Source organism: Pipistrellus hanaki (assembly GCF_964339955.1).
Source record: "Pipistrellus hanaki genome assembly, chromosome: 2".
NCBI lineage: Eukaryota > Metazoa > Chordata > Mammalia > Chiroptera > Vespertilionidae > Pipistrellus > Pipistrellus hanaki.
The window spans coordinates 60,662,034-60,676,407 of NC_140504.1; the positions used below are offsets into that span (position 1 = coordinate 60,662,034).

Sequence of the window (14,374 nt, forward strand, 5' to 3'; positions counted from 1 at the left end):
GGCACATTATATTTAAATTGGCAAACACCAGTGACAAAGTAAGAATCTTAAAAGCGGCCATATAGAGACAAAGTTACCTACAAAGGATCCCTCATCAGGCTAGCAAATTATTTCTCAACAGAAGCACAATAGGCCAGAATGGAATGGAATGAAATATACAAAGTCATGCAAAGGAAGGGTCTGAATCCAAGAATATATACCCAGCAAGGCTATCAATCAAAATTGAAGGTGAAATCAGGAGCTTCACAGCCAAAAAAGGACTAAGGGAGTTTATTTCCAGCAAATCAACAATGCAAGAAATGCTAAAGACTCTGCTATTTAAAAAAAAAAAATCCACCAAACAAACAAAAAAAACAGAAATAGGAAGCAAAGAAGGACCACAGGGATAAAGAATAAAAATGGCGACAAACAAGTACCTATCAATAATAACTCTAAATGTAAATGGGTTAAATGCCCCAATCAAAAGACATAAGATAATGGATTGGATAAGAAAACATGACCCATATATCTGCTGTCTACAAGAAACCCACCTGAGAAAAAAGACCAACAGAAACTGAGGGTGAAGGGATGGAAAAGGGTTTTTCAGGCGAATGGAAATGAAAAAAAAAAAAAAAAGCTGGGGTAGCAATACTGATATCTGACAAATTAGATCTCAAAGTGAAGGACATAACAAGAGATATGGAAGGCCACTTCATAATACCAAAGGAAACAATCCAACAAGAAGAAATAACTCTGGTAAATATATACGCACCCAATACAGGAACACCCAAATATTATATTAAAAAACTCCTGGAGGATATCAAGGGAGAGATTGACAGCAATACAATCATAATAGGAGACTTTAATACCCCACTATTGCCATTGGACAAATCCTCTAAACAAAAAATCAGCAAAGAAACATCAATCCTAAATAACTCACTAGATCATATGGAATTAATCGACATCTTCAGAACATTTCACCCCAAAGCCACAGAATATATATTCTTCTCAAATTCACATGGGTCATTTTCAAAGATAGACCATATATTGGGACACAGGCAAAGTCTTTTCAAATTCAAGAAGATAGAAATCATATCAAGTATCTTCTCAGATTACAGTGGCATAAAACTGGAAATCAACCAAAATAAAAACAATCCAAAAAAAAATCAAACACATGGAGACTAAATAGCATGCTATTAAACAATAACTGGGTTACCAGAGAGATCAAAGAAGAAGTAAAAAACATCATCGCAACAAACAACAATGAAAACACAACAATCCAAAATCTATGGGACACAGCGAAAGCAGACTTGAGAGGGAAGTTCATAGCTTTACAAGCCTACTGCAAAAAACAAGAAACAATAGTAATAAATTACCTAGCCCTACAACTTAAAGAGTTAGAAAGAGAGCAAGAAGAAAAGCCCAGTGTAAGCAGAAGAAATGAAATAATAAAGATCATAGCAGAGATAAATGACATAGAGACCAAAAAGACAATACAAAAGATCAACAAAACCAAGAGCTGGTTCTTTGAAAGGATAAACAAGATTGATGAACCTCTAGCCCGGCTCACCAAGAAGCTAAGAGAAAGGACCCAAATAAACAAAAATCAGAAACGAAAGAGGAGATAAAAGTCACGTCATTCAAGAGGAATCTCTTAAATGAATATGGTAAGTAGGTGATATTTTCTTTTGACTATGGCACACAAGTGAACATTTTTTCATGATGTATTTTGTGGGATAAACAGATGATAATGCAAAAAGCATAACCCCTCCGCCTGGCAGCTGTGTTTCTTCCTTCTTATGATTGATGGATATCTTATATGCAGCAAATCTCCCTTCTTCTGTTGCTCTCTTTTTCCACCTCTCTCCCTCCTTCTACGGAATCTGAGACAAAGGTTCAGAAAATGTGCCTTTGATGTAATAAAGAGGAACAAGAGTTTATTAAAGCTTTCCATGGTTTCTCCTGATGGGAAATAAAGATTTTGTATTTTGTCCAAATGGGAATATGACTATCCCTATGTAGAAAATATTTCTAGCTTGTGGCCTATTTCTAAAAATTATAGCATAAGGAGAAACCAAGATGGTGGCATAGGTAAACTCCTGAACTGCTGCCTTGCACAACAATTCAAAACTACAACTAAAAGACAAAATGGATATCATCAGGCAGGCTGGCTGAGTGGAAATTTTACAACTAGAAGGAAAGAGAAAAGCACACTGAGACTCAGAGGAGCTGCGGAAGGCAGAGGTATGGAGGCACATGCGCGGAGTGGGCTGGCAACTGAGTACAAGGCTGGCTTTCTCAATTGGGAGGGAAACAAAAGCTCCCGACTGCCCTGAACTCCAGTTACGGACGAGACTCTAGAGACCCAGACTTATACGGGGTGAAACTGGACTATCTTGCAGCTGGTGAAACTTGAGGGCAGCTTTTGCTCAGAGGTGTTTGCAGTGATTACTGTGGGACACTGAGACACAGGGGGCCTCTTAGGCCAGGGCTGATGGGAAGCCATTGCTGTTTGCTCCACCCTGAGACTCCACCTCATCCAAGCTGAGTGCAGAGGCTTTTGCATATGAATGGACTTGTCCTTTGAATTCTAAACTTACCTAACAAACTGCACCTGAGTCAGTGAGACCCAGAACATCCAAAGGAAGGCGTAAGGCCCCACAGCAGCTTGCATTGCTTCACAGCTGGGCCTCATTTGGGCACCTCCAAAACCCAAACAAAGAAGAGGAATCTTAAGATCTCTCCATAGCTCCTGCTGGGTGGCCTCAGGCAGAGGCTAAATTAGCACTTCATTGGAGATCCAAGAGCCAGTGTACCCAGGGGTCAGAGTGGGACCATCCAGATTACAATTCCTCAGATCCATAAGGGACACACTCAGGGGGCAGACATGGTGAGCACCAAAGCCCCACTGAAGCAACTCTTGTCTCAGAAGGGTATCACCACACAGATGTTCTCCCATCATAGACACAGCTGATCCTCACAGCCAATTGGCTTGGAGGTCAATTCCTCCCAGTGATACCAACAACAACTAAGGCCTAACTACAACAAGACTGTACACACAGCCCACAAAGGGATGCACCAAAAGTGTTCACCTTAGGCTGAGCCACTGGGCCCTAAAGGACACCTGTCACACAAGCCACTCCATCAACTCAGGGAAGCAGCCAGAATGCAGAGACAAAGAAACAGGTCACAAATGAAAAAAATGGAAGAAAGTAAATTACTGGATATAGAGTTCAGTATATACCCAAGAATTTTCTAGAAATGGCCGATAAATTTAGTGAGACCCTCAAGGATATGAAAAAGGACCAACTAGAAATTAAGCATACACTGACTAAAATAAAAAATAATATACAGAGATTCAACAGCGACTATAGGATTGCAAGAATTAAGTCAAACATTTGAAATACAAAGAAGCAAAAAACACCCAACCAGAAAAGCAAAAAGAAAAATAATCCAAAAATATGAAGATAGTGTAAGGAGCCTCTGGGACAGCTTCAAGTGTACTAACATCCAAATTATGGGGGTTCCAGAAGAAGAGAGAGAGAGCAAGATACTGAAAATCTATTTGAAGAAATAATGACAGAATTTATTTCCCCCTCCTGGTGAAATAAATAGACTTACAAGTCCAGGAAGTGTAGAGAACCCCAAACAAAAGGAATCCAGAGAGGACTACACCAAGACACTTCATAATTACAATGCCAAGGGCAAAAGACAAAGAGAGAACATTAAAAGCAGCAAGAGAAAGCAGTTAGTTACCTACAAGGGAGCACCCATACGATTGTCAGCTGATTTCTCAACAGAAACTATGCAGGCCAGACAGGAGTGGCAAGAAATATTTACAGTGCTGAATAGTAAGACCCTACCATCAAGATTACTCTACCCAGCAAATTTATCATTCAGAATGGATGGTCAGATAAAGAGCTTCACAGATAAGAAAAAGCTAAAGGAGTTCATCACCACCAAACTAGTATTATATGAAATGCTGAAAGGTATTCTTTAAGAAGAGGAAGAAGAAAAAGGTAAAGGTAAAAATTATGAACAACAAACACATATCTATCAACAAGTGAATCTAAAAATCAAGTGAATAAAAAATGATGAACAGAATAAACTGGTGAATATAATAGAATCAGGAGCATAAAAAGGGAGTGAACTGACAATTCTTGGGTTATGGGGGGTGCCAGAAGAGACTGGACAAAAATTGTACACCTATGGATGAGGACAGTGGCAGGAGGGGAAGGGGAGAAAAGAAAAATTATAATAATCTGAACAATAAAGATTTTTTTTAATCTAAAAAAAATTCTAGCATACACTCCCTTATATTATTAGACTTTTAATTTATTCTCTCTCCCTATGACACCTTAAAATCTATATCTTAAGCAACTTTGTTCAGAGTTCCCAAATTCAAACACAGTGGTGTGCTTACTAAATGTTGAAATAGTGAAAGGTAAGTATTTTTATAAAGAAAGAAGCAGTAAATCAGGTTGACCCTGAGAGTACTACTAAGTTCTCGTTGCTGGGAATGAGGCATCCCTCAGACCTCCCACAAAGGCACCTCCCATGAGGCTGCTTTCCATTTAGTGCTACCCATACTTGATAACGCTCCCAGACTTGCCATTCTCATTTATGGAGCTGGGGTCTTTCCTTCCAGAGGCTCCCAGTCTAGTGCAAACCAGTGAACAGGTGATTGTAATGCAGTGTTGAGTGTCTTGACTGAAGAAAGCATAGATTGCTCTGGAAGGGCACTGGCATTTGGGGAGAGTGGTTGGCAATAGGAGGGCTCCCTAAGGGAGGTGACTTCTGAAGTAGTCAGGCAGGGAGAAGAGAGAAAAGGAGGGAGAAATTAGGATGACCATAGACAGAAGAGTGTGAAACTATATGGTTGTTGTAAGGCCAAGAGATGAAAGTAATTTGATGTACTAGGAACATAGAGTTTTCTGTGAAAATAGAAGATATAGACAAGGACTAGATCTCAGAGATTTTCTTAGAAGAGGGCCATGAGCACTTTTCTAGGGCTCAGCAGACCTTGTCTGATTATTGTCACATGCGTAGGTTGGATGATTGTAGGAAGCCTGAGTGTCTAGTCTCTCTAGGCCTGCTCCAACAAGGCCCTAACATAGTTAGGGGTTGCCCAGCTCAAGCCACTGATTTTAGTTGTCTGGCTCCTTGGGACCAGATAATCCACTCCATCCTTATGGGACCTCGATGTTCATTTAAGCAGGACATCAGCAGAATTAGTAACAGGGATGAATTAAATGGTTGGTAAATTTAAATTTCAAGATAGCCTGGCTTGAGAGATCCTGTCAGAAGCAGGTTTTTCAAGTCTCTCAAACAAGCTCTTTGTCTTGGACCTTAAATGTGACTGTTACTCCAGCTCCCCATTGAACTGGTGCCTTACAAAGAGGATGAAGTATTTAGTTTAAGTCATGAGGCTGAGAGTGCCTCAGTTTCATGACTTGAATATTTCTTGTCATTATTAGAATAACGTAATTGTGTCTGGTCTGTTCCCCTTCCATTAAGACAACAGTTGCTAATTTTGTTAGAAAAAGTATGAGGCAGAAATCCAAGGAGAGGACTTTATTACCTATAGAAACACTGGTAGTGATTTTCCAAACGTTTCCATTGTAGTGTCAGAAGCGCTATTTCTCTGCCTGGCACAAGCTGATTCTTGACCACAGGATTAAGCTGGGGAAAGCTGGAAGTCTGTCCAACTGGAAGCTTCAACTGAAGGTCCTGAAGGCCTGGAGAGACTACACGAGATCTCGAAGGCTGGAGCGGGAGATACAAGCCATGGAGAGGGAGCTCAGGGAAGAAAACAGGTACCATTATTTACCAAGAAAGCCCTTCTAGTGCATTTATCTAGGATAACTTTCCACCTGATGTATCCAGAAATGAATTCTCAAAGCTCTGTTCACTGGAATCATCTCACCTGCTTATAAAATGTGCTAACAATTGGTTTCCGTTGCATCCCAAACTAGAAAAATTTAACTGAAGATTACAAGCAGAAAAAGTACTTAATAAAAATATATTCATGTGCATGCTTTCCTTTTTTAAAGGAAGTAGGTATGCTTTTTCCCATGTCCTCACATGTAGCAACATTTCACTTAGACTGTTTTATAATTCAAAAGACAGAGTTTGGTTTATATGCCAGTAATTCACTTTGGTAGAAATCACTATCTGCACATAGAATATTAATTAGGGACAAAGGGAACATCCATCTGGGAGGACAGACCTGCCAAGAGTAATTCCTCCCATTCCCCCATCTTTTGTTCTTCATCTTGTGTAGAGGTTTTGACATCTTTTTATCAACTTCCTCTGTGATTGCCACATCCTTTATGGCTAGGGTTCAGGATCTGGAAAAGGGGCTGTGTACAAACAAATACACTAGACAAGAAATATGAATTTAGAAGATATGGGGGGGCCAGGTGGAAAACCCTTATCTAGTGAAAGTCTCCACTGGGGCCCAGGCCCTGTTAGCTTTTATTCAGTTTTAGAACACACATCTTGACCTTAGGGCAATTCGATAGCAGACCATCTTAAAGGTCAGTAAATATTAGTAAAGATTTACTTTGAGACTATTAGGTCAGGAAATTGCTTGAGCCATCATTATCTCGACAGAACAATTGGTGCATAGCTTTTAGCCCTTACTAAAGCTCAAGGTCCATCAGTCTTCGAGTTCTCTGATACACTTTCATGATAGTGTAGAGATTGGATAGCTTCCAGCATTCCTCTTATTCTTGTGAATGACAAAATTTGTCTTCAAGTAAAACTTTCTTTGCTCCATCATCTTTTTTTTTTTTTAATATATTTTATTGATTTTTTTTTACAGAGAGGAAGGGAGAGAGATAAAGAGCTAGAAACGTCGATGAGAGAGAAACATCGACCAGCTGCCTCTTGCACATCCCCTACCGGGGATGTGCCTGCAACCAATGTACGTGCCCTTGACCGGAATCAAACCTGGGACCTTTCAGTCCGCAGACCGACACTCTACCACTGAGCCAAACCAGCTTCGGCTGCTCCATCATCTTAAATACATTCTGTTTTTTCCATTTCCAAATTTAACTTTATATTCTTGAACCAAAATCATATATGTAGAAGGAACAATTTGTTGATTTGGGAGAGGGCAGTTCATGTTTTTATATTTGCTCACTTCTCTACCAACAACCCTGTTATTCAGAGTGAAAAACTAAAGGGATGGTATGTGAAAGTACTGAGCATTGTTATGTAGAAGGGAATGACAACCCCTGGAATTGTACAACCATGTGACAGCATTAGGCCCTGGGAAAGATATGTAGGAGACTGATACATAGCTCCTTGTTCTCAAAGAACTCACAATTTTGTGGGGAGAAATAAGATCTAGAAACAGTAGAGATATCGTAAAGCATCCCCTTCTGATAAGACCTTAGCAGAAGGAAGTGTTGCTATAACTAAGGAGACTCCTACAGAGTGCTAGGAAAGGTTGTATCAAGAAGATGGGTCATGCCCTAACCGATTTGGCTCAGTGGATAGAGCATCGGCCTGCAGACTCAAGGGTCCCAGGTTTGATTCCGGTCAAGGGAATTGTACCTTGGTTGCAGGCACATCCCCAGTGGGGAGTGTGCAGGAGGCAGCTGAATAATTGTGTCTCTCTCATTGATGTTTCTAACTCTCTATCCCTCTTCCTTCCTCTCTGTAAAAAAAAAAAAAAAATCAATAATTTTATATATATATATATATATATATATATATATATATGAAGATAGGTCATGAGCTGGGCTCTGCACAGTAAGTAGGATGCTCCTAAGTGGAAATGGAGATCATCAATCATGTAGTTGTAAAGTTCATCAACTTGCAAAAGGCTTTGAATGCCAGGACAAGGAGTTTAAATATTCTTTTGTAAACAGAGGCAAATTCTTGAAGGTTTTTAAGCAAGATGGGGGCCAAATCTGTTTTACTTTCTACAGTATGCGATAGAAATTTTCATTAAAAAAAGTCAACACAGGGAGCTCTTTCATAATTCATTTCTAAATTATCAGGGCCCAGTGATTAATATAAGGGATTAAGTCTAACTAAAATAGGAATAGCCGGAAATGGATTTGTTGGATAAAGAAGGGAAACTGGAGGTGTTATAAAAGGGAAGCTACATGGGTAAGGGCATAAAGGAGTAGAAACTGAGATGTTTAAGTTAAAAGTGGCTTGTGAAGTTTACATGCCAGAAGACACCTGTAGAAAAAAATCTAAAGAACTTGAGATTCCATTGACATTAAACTGTTTAAATATAAAAGCACTAAATGGGGATTTCATAATGTTCCAATTTTTATTAAGATCTCAGAACTTTTTGTCTCATATCTGTGAATTATTTTTAGGTGTCTCTTTTTAAATGTTCAGAATGGGTACTACTTTTTCGTTTTAATTCTATATGTTACAAAACTATTACACACCTACTCACACTCACACACTTGTGTAGATATACATATACAAACATTCCATTAAACACTTTTGTAAGATATCACTTTTTTAAAAAATGGAAGAGAGAAAATATTTAACTTATAATAATTTTTTACCACAAAACTTTAGAGCAAAAATATCTTAGAGCAGGAAGGCTACCTGAACACTTGTCTAATCCAGCCCCTCATTTTACAGATGGTGAAAGTAAGGCCCAGAGAGGGTAAGTAATTAACTCAAGTTCATGAAGTTAAGAATAGGTAGTCCAGGACTGGATCCTGGTCTTTTTGACTCAGAGTCAAATGCTTTTTTCTATACCACACAGCTCCATATTAAGAAGCTTCCAGGTGATAGTTCCCTAAGACAACCATGTTTTTTCAACTATACTGTAAAAGCTGGTTGCAGATGAAGAATAAGAGAAGTAATTCACAAATGACAAGTCATGCTGAAATATATGAGAAAAAAGGATCTATTAGACACAAACTGAACTTTGTGCCACTTTCCTGAAAATCCCTCGTTCTGTGCATCTTGTTTTTTGTTCTAGAAATTGGTTTAGGATATTAAGGTGGATGATTTTGCTCAAAGAAGGTCGGGATATTAAAGGTGGAGTAAAAAACTCAAAGGTAGCTGCTGCAAACAGAAACCCAGAAATGTCCGTGGGATCGAGGGCGTCAGGTAGTCCCCACTTCCAGCATTCTTCTGGACAGTCATTTATGGAGTACCTCTGGTAACATGTTGTATTGCCCTTCCCTCCATGGACTCCTGGGTATCCAGAAACTGAATGGCATCTAAAGCTGGTAAACCTCCTGATATGTCCATCAGAGAGGCAGGAGGACAGACTTGTATTGTCTGGCTCATGTTAAAGCTCTAAAACAGAAATGTATTTTCCCTGGAGGCTACCTGGTGCATTATTGAAAACATTAGCTTTTTCCATTCCTATTCCTGCTGAAGCTGCTCATCCCAAATGCAGCTGTTAGTGGCACTGCTGTTTTTATGTTCAGCATCAGATCTCGACACACAATCAGATCACTAGTATGTGGTTACTTATTTGTCATTTCTCATTTCTTTTTTCTTTATTTTGATTATATTTTTATCATCACCATTTATCTCCCCTATATTTTCCTTCACTTCCACCTACCTCCTGCCCCACCCACCATGGAATCACCATACCTATGTCTGTATTCATGAGCTCATTCCCTTTTTCCTCATTTCCCTTTTAAAAATTCAAGATATTCTTTTGATACCTAGAAATGTCCTAAGATAGTGTTATTACCTTACATGAGAATTTGTTCTATATAGGACAGGCAGTACAGGGCTTTTTTTAAAGGGTGACATCACTTAGAGGAGGAATCTGAAGCTTAGAAACTTTCAGTCACTTTCCCAGTGTTCTGTTAGTGTTCTGACTTCTTGGTTCTATAATATGCACCAGTCACCACTAGGTATCATTTGAATTGTTGGTTCTAAGCATCATGGTTCATATTTAAACTCCTTTTATATTTTACTAGAGGCCTGTGGCACAAAGATTCGTGCAATAGGCCTTCCTTCCCCTGGCTGCAGGCATTGGTTTTCCTCCGGCATCTGGGACCCAGGCCTTTGCTTTCTGTCTTGGCTCTGGCCAGAGACTTTGCTCCGGCCAGAGCCTTCAGTCTTCTCCACTCTGGCCAGCATGCTGCTCCTGTAGCTTCCTACAACCCCCGCCCTCCCCCTCACAGCAGGTGCCCCACCCTGCTGCTCCAACCTGCATATGAAAATTAATCTGCCGTTTTTTTTGTTGGGTTAATTTGCATATCCACTCCTGATTAGCTGGTGGGCGTTGCAGAGGTATGGTAAATTTGCATATTTCTCTTTTATTAATAGAAATATTCTTAGGTCTTTAGAGATGGCCTTTGTCTGCATGCAGTTATATAATTGTGATGATTATGCCACAAATTTCCTGATTTCATCTTGGCAGCATACTGGGACAGGATGTTTTCCATACAGGAATTCTTTCATTCAATGATTATCTGTAGACTGTGTCTGAAACCATTTCTTTAGCTTAGCATTCCCAAGTAAATCACATCTGGTTGAGCTTTTAAGGAATTTAAGTGATTTTTCACTTTCAGAAATATTTATGTTTAAAAGTATAGAAGTTGGCTTATCTGGAATATTGTCACGGCTGAAGTGTACTGCAAGGGCACTGGAGTGGACCCAGTCTTGTCGCCGGACCCCTGGCTTCTGTGTTTCCACCTTCCCACCTCAACCCACAGACACAGACACCTTAACTAGATCTTCACATTGCCTGCAAAACCGTTATAGAGTAGGCTCTAAGCACTATAGTGAACATGCATTTTTGGTACCTATTTTCTTATTATTTGAGTTTTTGTTATGCTTCAAATATATTTTTTCTTTTTGCCTTTTGATAGTGTCCAAATAATCTTTTCCCTGATAGTCAAAATCTGTTTTGTTTTGGTTTGTTTATGCTGTAAAAACATGAAATTAACACTTCAGGTAAATTTCACACTCCTCCTTTCTGAGCAGATTGTTGTAAATGAAATTTCACATTAATCAGAGAAATGTAGATTCTCCTGTGAAAATTTACAATTTTCACTTAATTATTTAAAGTGCTATATGGTTTTTGGAGCTTTGTTTTTCTTTGTGTGTATTGGTTTTTTTAATACATTTTTATTGATTTCAGAGAGAAAGGGAGAGGGAGAAAGAGAAACATCAATGAGGGAGAGAATCACTGATTAGCTGCCTCCTGCACGTCCCCTACTGGGGAATGAGCCAGCAATCCCAGCATGTGCCCTACCCGGAATTGAACCATGACCTCCTAGTTCATAGGTCAATGCTCCACCACTATGTCTCATGGGCCAGGCTAGAGCTTTGTTCTTACCTGTGTTGCTACCTTATTTATTATTCTTATGTCCTCTAAAATTTTTATTTCAATGTTATTCAGTCTCATATTAGATATTTTATTTTCATCAAAGTACAATAAAATACAAATACTTATAGTCACCCATATTGTACTTTCATTACAAAATCTATCAGTCAATCATTAAGTATTTATTGAATACCAATTCAATTATTTAATTCATTAGAAAGAAGCAATCCTATCTAATAAAAGAGTAATATGCAAATTGACCATCACTCCAATACACAAGATGGACACCCCCAGAAGATGGCCAGCAGGGAAGGGCAGTTTGGAGGGACAAGGCCTACAAGGAAGGGCAGTTGTGGGCGATCAGGCCATCAGGGGAGGGCACTTAGGGGTGACTGGGCTGGCAGAGGAGGGAAGTTGGGGCAACTGGGCCTACAGCGAAGGGCAGTTGTAGGGGAATCAGGCCTGCAGGGGAGGGCAATTAGGGGTAACCAGGACTTCAGGGGAGGGCAGTTAGGGGCAATCAGGCTGGCAGGGGAGCAGTTAGGCATCAATCAGGCTGAGAGGGGAGTGGTAAGAGGGTGATCAAACTGTTAGGCAGAAGTGGTTAGGGGCAATCAGAAAGGCAGGCAGACCAGCAGTTGGGAGCCATCAGTCCTGGATTGTGAAAAGGATGTCCAACTGCCCATTTAGGCCAGATCCCAATGGCGGTCGGACATCCTTCAGGGGATCCCAGATTGGAGAGGGTGCAGGCTGGGCTGAGGGACCACCACCCCCATGCACGAATTTCGTGCACAGGGCCTCTAGTTAAGTATAATGAAAAATGCTCTTTGCAGAATTGCTGTTAGTGTTTATCCTGAAATGCATCATTTCAATCAACTTTACTCTAATTGGTTGTTTCATTCAACTCCTCTGACATAAGTTAAATAAAGTCTATGACTCTAGAATAGTCTAGAGTAGCTATGTTTTTTTTTAAAGAAATAGAATATATTAAAACAGAAATATCTGAGTGTGTCTCTGATAATGGGGTAAATATTGCTTGATGAAACTTTTGTTTCAGTGATATATAGTTTTGTTTTCTACATGCACACATAAACTTGCATATTGAGTCACAGTAAATCATTTTTTTCTTACTGTAGGTGGCAGTCAAAAAGGTTTCAAAGTCACTTAAGTATATAAGAACCGTAGAAAGGTTCTCCTGACACATTGACTTAGAATTTTGATTTTTTTGTTATGATACCCGAAAGTCCATGAGGAGAGTTAAACATTATGTTTATGTAACAGAAATGGATATGTATACAGTATTATAGAGAAATTATTTGATTCCCCTTTACAAGATAAAATCAAGTAGGTAGCTAAACAATATTAGGTTTGAAGCTAACCCCTGATGCAACATAAGTTCCAAGCTCTATACCTCACTTCTTTAGGGACAGTAAGCATCTACTTACAGATGGAGCTCAGAAAACCCAGGCTTGAATTCTCAACAGCTGCTTCCAAGGTGTCTCCTAATGGAGGGTCCCTCTGGGAAGGGCATGTAGCTGGTACTTCCTACCTCCACTCAGTCAGTTACCCTAATGTTCATGCAGCTTCTAGGAGCTCTTCCTTAGGAAGAGAATGAACCTGAATCCCTACTAGCCAGGGAAGGAGCTCCATAAGAGCAAGTGCCTGTCTTTGCCTTTCACACATGTCTAGTGGTTAGCAATTATCTTCACAGGGCAGTCCTTCAATCATTTAGTTTAAAGGGTCTGTAAATGAATCCTTCTTTTTAGATAATCATTCCCTGGCCAAGTAACTCCTCCTTTCCCAGATCTACCTTCTTAGTTTCATGTTGACACTTATAAGTCTTATGCTTAATTGTTGACAATTCACTTCAGTTTTGTTCCTTTTCCTTCCTCCCAAATTTCTGTCTTCCTTAGGTTTCCCAGATAGCTGGATATCTCCCTCATCTTTTAAAAAGTACTTACTAATATACCTACTAGTGGCCCAGTGCACAAAATTCATGCACATTAAAAGGGACTTAATTAGAGAAAATATTTTAATATTTCTATTTGCCCTTTCTCTATAATAGAAGTGTCAGAGATGAAAGACAATTAGTAAAATGTATATGAAAATCTCCCTCCTGTCAGAGTCTGGGATATGCCACAGGACTCAGAGTCAAGTTCCTGCCCACTAGCATGAGCCTTGAAATTTCGTGAGACCCAGACCCTGCTGGCCCCACCCCTGTCAAGCCCCATCAGGCAGCAGGCACAGCCTCAGATCCCCCATCAAGCCCCAGCCCACCTCAGGTCCCCTAGTCCCAGTGCTGGGGTAGTGACACAGCCTCAGGTCCCCCAGTGCTGGGGCAGGGGACATTTCCCAGGTCCCCTGTCAAGATCCACCAGGTGGGAGGGTGCAGCCTCAGATCCCCCAGCCCCAGTGCAAAGGCATGAGGGCACAATGACCATTTGCTTATTAGCTCTTTATTATGTAGAATTATTTTTGTTCCTCTCCAAAAGGCTTTAGAAGCTATTTTATGGTAATCAAAAAATGTAATGTGTCTTTGTGACATGATAGAACAGAATAGTCACTCTTCTGAGGTAATGTCTGAAAGAGCCAATGCCTTCCATGAGCATACCCTTTACACCAGGGAATTTTGTAAAACAGTTCCTTTTAGCTTAAATGGAAGATTATGGTGGAGCTAAGTGGAGCATTTCTGGGACTCCTCTGGACTTGTGTTTCATTTATATCACCAAGTAACAAGCTGTAAATTGCTTATCCTTTTTAATGGAAGTGCTTTGTTGCTTAGAAAACAACAACTGGCTGCTGAGTATAACAGGAAGCACGTTCTCCAGCACCACTTTACAGAATGGCAGCGTTGGCATCACCAGAAGCAAGTTCTCCGGCACCACTTTACAGAATGGCAGCACTGGCATCATGCAGAGATCCTAAAGAAAGAGCTGGCTCTAACAAAGGAGGAAACCCGGAAGAAAATGGGTGAGCTGTTGAAGGCAGCGTCACTAGGAAAACTCAGTGCAGCTGGGTCAGCAGGCACCAGTCTGCTCAAGGAGGCAACAGCCACGGTAGAGCCACCTACAGGAGAGGTACTTTGCTTTTTTTTTTTTTTTTTTTTTTTTTGCT

General features: G+C 40.1%; 1 protein-coding gene across 1 annotated transcript in view; it reads left to right on the top strand.

Annotated features, from left to right (window-relative positions):
* CCDC191 (coiled-coil domain containing 191) overlaps positions 1–14,374 on the top strand; it is a 78,867-nt gene that overhangs the window by 36,619 nt on the left and 27,874 nt on the right. The window contains exons 8-9 of the mRNA XM_084873912.1: positions 5,605–5,795; positions 14,043–14,337. Coding sequence (XP_084730038.1) covers positions 5,605–5,795; positions 14,043–14,337 — 486 coding nt within the window. The remainder of the gene's footprint in view (positions 1–5,604; positions 5,796–14,042; positions 14,338–14,374) is intronic.